The 4415-nt window shown below is 32.5% G+C and overlaps 1 protein-coding gene across 1 annotated transcript; it reads left to right on the top strand.

Annotated features, from left to right (window-relative positions):
* Positions 1–290: 290 nt before the first annotated feature.
* Positions 291–4313, top strand: LOC117320149 (chromo domain protein LHP1-like; the record flags this gene model as incomplete). Its single annotated transcript, XM_033874813.1, is given in 5 exon segments — positions 291–372; positions 1045–1083; positions 1357–1437; positions 2110–2148; positions 2687–4313. Coding segments are annotated over 5 exon segments (351 nt in total). The 3' UTR covers positions 2845–4313.
* Positions 4314–4415: the final 102 nt, after the last annotated feature.

The following is a 4415-nucleotide window of genomic DNA, read 5'->3' as shown; positions in this document are numbered from 1 at the left end:
CTCAAGAAAGTCCAGTAATTATAGGAAATAACTTTAAAAAAATTTAGTATGAATTTTCAACATCTAGTTTGGCTTAAACATGACAACATAGCATTGTTCTGTACTATGAAGTCATTGTGACAATCAAATAAGTCACCACTACGGCTTTATGGTACGTATGGCATAAATAGAATTGATGTGACAGCTTTATTACACTACATAATACCTAAATATTATGATAAATAGCTTTATATAATAATTTAAACATGTTTGTTTCTGTCTGATGTTATTCAGTTATTAATTCAATTACAGAGGCTGTAACCTTACATAAAGTTTCATCAGAAGAGGCGGAGGTACTCATGCCCTTGTTCCTTGAAGAACAGAAGACAGAAGGTAAATATGAAGCTGGAAATATTGGTTACATGGTTTGTTAGTGACTCAATATGGAATATACAGAGTCCTTTAAGTGAACTTACCAGGGGAGACATCACTAAGAAACCATGTAACCAATTTACTTCACTGATGACCTTTTGAAATTACAAATAACTATTTACAGATACATATTAAGTACTTGAAAGTAAGCTCTCTGGTATAATTTAGAAATGCCTTAATTTACTTTTCTGCTCACATTTGGTTTCGGAAAAAATAGTTTAATAACAAAATATTGATAACTATGAGAGAGAAAACAACACATTTTGAAGCTGTTATCGTCTAAATATAGCAAAATATATCAAAAATTCCCAATGGGGAATTGGATTTTTTCTACGATTCTGGAGTCTCGAAAATGATGAAAAATATGACATCATAAATATGGCTGTAAGTCACTAACAGATTAAGAAACTTAGGTATGGACACTTTTTATTTATCAACTTTTATTCATTAGCTTGTAGTTCAAATATCATCAAATGAATCGTAACTGATATGTCCTTTCTATTGAGGAAAGTGAGCACAAAAATGAATGCAGTGAACACTGTTGAACATAACATTTAAGGTCGATGTTTGGTGTATATTGCCTTCAACTCCTGTTTTGAAAATAAATTTGTCTCTGGTTTCTATTTTATTTAGCAGGTACAAAGAAAAGAGGGAAGAAAAGGAAATCAAATGGTAAGTTCCAATAAGAGAAAATAAGTCACTTTTTACAAATTAGGAAAAGTGTTGGTATCATGCCAGCACTATAAGTATACCAGAATCATCTTCAGGGTGAGAATTCTCAGCATTTTCTCTGAATTCAGTGATTTTTGGGTAAAATTAGCAGGAAAATTGCTGGATTGTGTCTAAAATGCCCAGATATGATGGTTTGTGTGTGGAAGTTTTGTATATAGGTATGCTTCTCTATTTTGAAGACTTTCAGTTATTCAATTATTGATTCAATTACAGAGGCTGTAACCTTACATAAAGTTTCATCAGAAGAGGCGGATGTACTCATGCCCTTGTTTCCTGAAGAACAGAAGACAGAAGGTAAATATGAAGCTGGAAATATTGGTTACATGGTTTGTTAGTGACTCAATATGGAATATACAGAGTCCTTTAAGTGAACTTACCAGGGGAGACATCACTAAGAAACCATGTAACCAATTTACTTCACTGATGACCTTTTGAAATTACAAATAACTATTTACAGATACATATTAAGTACTTGAAAGTAAGCTCTCTGGTATAATTTAGAAATGCCTTAATTTACTTTTCTGCTCACATTTGGTTTCGGAAAAAATAGTTTAATAACAAAATATTGATAACTATGAGAGAGAAAACAACACATTTTGAAGCTGTTATCGTCTAAATATAGCAAAATATATCAAAAATTCCCAATGGGGAATTGGATTTTTTCTACGATTCTTGAGTCTCGAAAATGATGAAAAATATGACATCATAAATATGGCTGTAAGTCACTAACAGATTAAGAAACTTAGGTATGGACACTTTTTATTTATCAACTTTTATTCATTAGCTTGTAGTTCAAATATCATCAAATGAATCGTAACTGATATGTCCTTTCTATTGAGGAAAGTGAGCACAAAAATGAATGCAGTGAACACTGTTGAACATAACATTTAAGGTCGATGTTTGGTGTATATTGCCTTCAACTCCTGTTTTGAAAATAAATTTGTCTCTGATTTCTATTTTATTTAGCAGGTACAAAGAAAAGAGGGAAGAAAAGGAAATCAAATGGTAAGTTCCAATAAGAGAAAATAAGTCACTTTTTACAAATTAGGAAAAGTGTTGGTATCATGCCAGCACTATAAGTATACCAGAATCATCTTCAGGGTGAGAATTCTCAGCATTTGGATGAGTATACATTAACAGTAGTAGTCTTATTGTATTACACTATGAGTATACATTAACAGTAGTCTTATTGTATTACACTATGAGTATACATTAACAGTAGTCTTATTGTATTACACTATGAGTATACATTAACAGTAGTCTTATTGTATTACACTATGAGTATACATTAACAGTAGTCTTATTGTATTACACTATGAGTATACATTAACAGTAGTAGTCTTATTGACTATGCCACTGTACACTTTCATCCATGAGTCTAGCTTATATAATTATAAATACCATGTATACTGAAGTTCATCCCAAAAGTACTTGTCCAGAAACATGCAACACTGAACATGACTGTTTATTTAAATGACCTTATTGATTAAAATACAAAAGAGCACGAACATGTTGTATATCTAATTTTGTTTTTATTTGCCAGCTAACACTGAAGACTACATTGTGGAACGAATACTGTCGATGAAGACCACTAAAGGAAAGAGGTTTTACCTCATTAAATGGAATGGATACCCAGATTCAGAGAACTCTTGGGAACCTGAAGACAACATCCCAAACAATGTTATTCATTATTTCTTGTAACATTTATTGCACAAGTGTTTTGTCTGTCATCATGCGAGGTCATCTGTCATGTTTCATCGTCCTTTAACTTTTCACATTTTTGTCTTCTCAAGAACCGCTCGACCAATATAAAACAAATTTTGTAACTAGCATCAGAACCTGAAGGGGTACCAACATTGCAAAAATTGTGGTCCTCATATAAACCCCAGGGGGCAGGGAAAAAGCAGTAAAAAAAACAGGTTTTTTTTTTAAAGTCTTCTCTTCTTTGAGACATTATTATAAAGCCTTTATATAATTGTAATGTCCTAGAGTTGCTCTACCAAAATTGCAAAATTTGTGGCCCCAGCATCTACTGTTCAGGCTCTAGAAATCATCAACTTTTGGTATAGGCATATGTATTTGAAAGTTGTAGGGACTAATGTGACTAAAAGTTTCAAGGTCATTGGCACCTGGAATGACTGAAATGGCCAGCTGATTGCACAAAAATTTTCCCATCAGCATTTTGTGTAGGCATATGCATTTGAAAATGGTAGGAACTAATGCAATGATTATTTTCATGAAGTTTCAAGGTTACGGGGTCAATGGTCAAAGGGTCATAGATAAATTTTCAAGTATCCAAAATTGAACAGTTTTTGTAAATACATGTCGGGGGAAAATGTTGTAGGTAATTGAATAAGAATTATTTTGATGCATGTTTCAAGGTCATGAAGTCAAAATGTCAACTTTTTGTATAGGTGTATGTATTTGAAAGTTGTAGTGACTAGTGTTAGGGTTATTTTAGGAAAGTCTTTTTTGCATGAAATTTCATTGCCCCTTCTCATTGGTGTTGCATGGACATAAATGTGCTCTAAGTCATCTCACCTCATTTACTTCAACTTTTTAAGAATGGCTAGTGTAGTTGATACCTATCTTGGTGCAAATGATCACAATGGGGTTTTAGCTTTGCAGCTGTGACCTCTGTTTGGCTGAATATCATGTGAGCATTTAAGTCCATGTACTAAGGCTTTTGACTAGGTCTCCTGTAGTGACATTGAACAGCCATTGTCAGAAGTTGTCCTTAGACGAAGCTCTAGTTTCTGCATAGCTGTCTTCTTTAGATGAACAAAATTTGGTTATATTTAGAAAGATATATAAATAATTGTAATCAGATTTCAATTTTTTGTCATATGTATGCCAAAATAACGCTAATGGGAATTTATAAGCTATTGATTGCATTTAATTTCTTGTCTGATGTGTAAATATATTTTCTGCTCATGTATTTAAAATCATTTTTGTTAGATGTGGTAAATATATTTCCTTGTCAAATATGTAAATATAATTCTCTACCATTCAGATTGAGTATTAATGAACTTCTCTGTAGTCAAATGCATCAATATAGGTGTGGAGAACCCTATTTTCTAACCAGATTTACCATCAATATAGGTGTGGAGAACCCTATTTTCTAACCAGATTTACCATCAATATAGGTGTGGAGAACCCTATTTTCTAACCAGATTAACCATCAATATAGGTGTGGAGAACCCTATTTTCTAACCAGATTTACCATCAATATAGGTGTGGAGAACCCTATTTTCTAACCAGATTTACCATCA

This window comes from Pecten maximus, unplaced genomic scaffold (genome assembly GCF_902652985.1).
Source record: "Pecten maximus unplaced genomic scaffold, xPecMax1.1, whole genome shotgun sequence".
NCBI classification, from domain to species: domain Eukaryota; kingdom Metazoa; phylum Mollusca; class Bivalvia; order Pectinida; family Pectinidae; genus Pecten; species Pecten maximus.
Note: the sequence above shows the minus strand (reverse complement) of the source record. Positions and strands in the feature narration are given on the sequence as shown.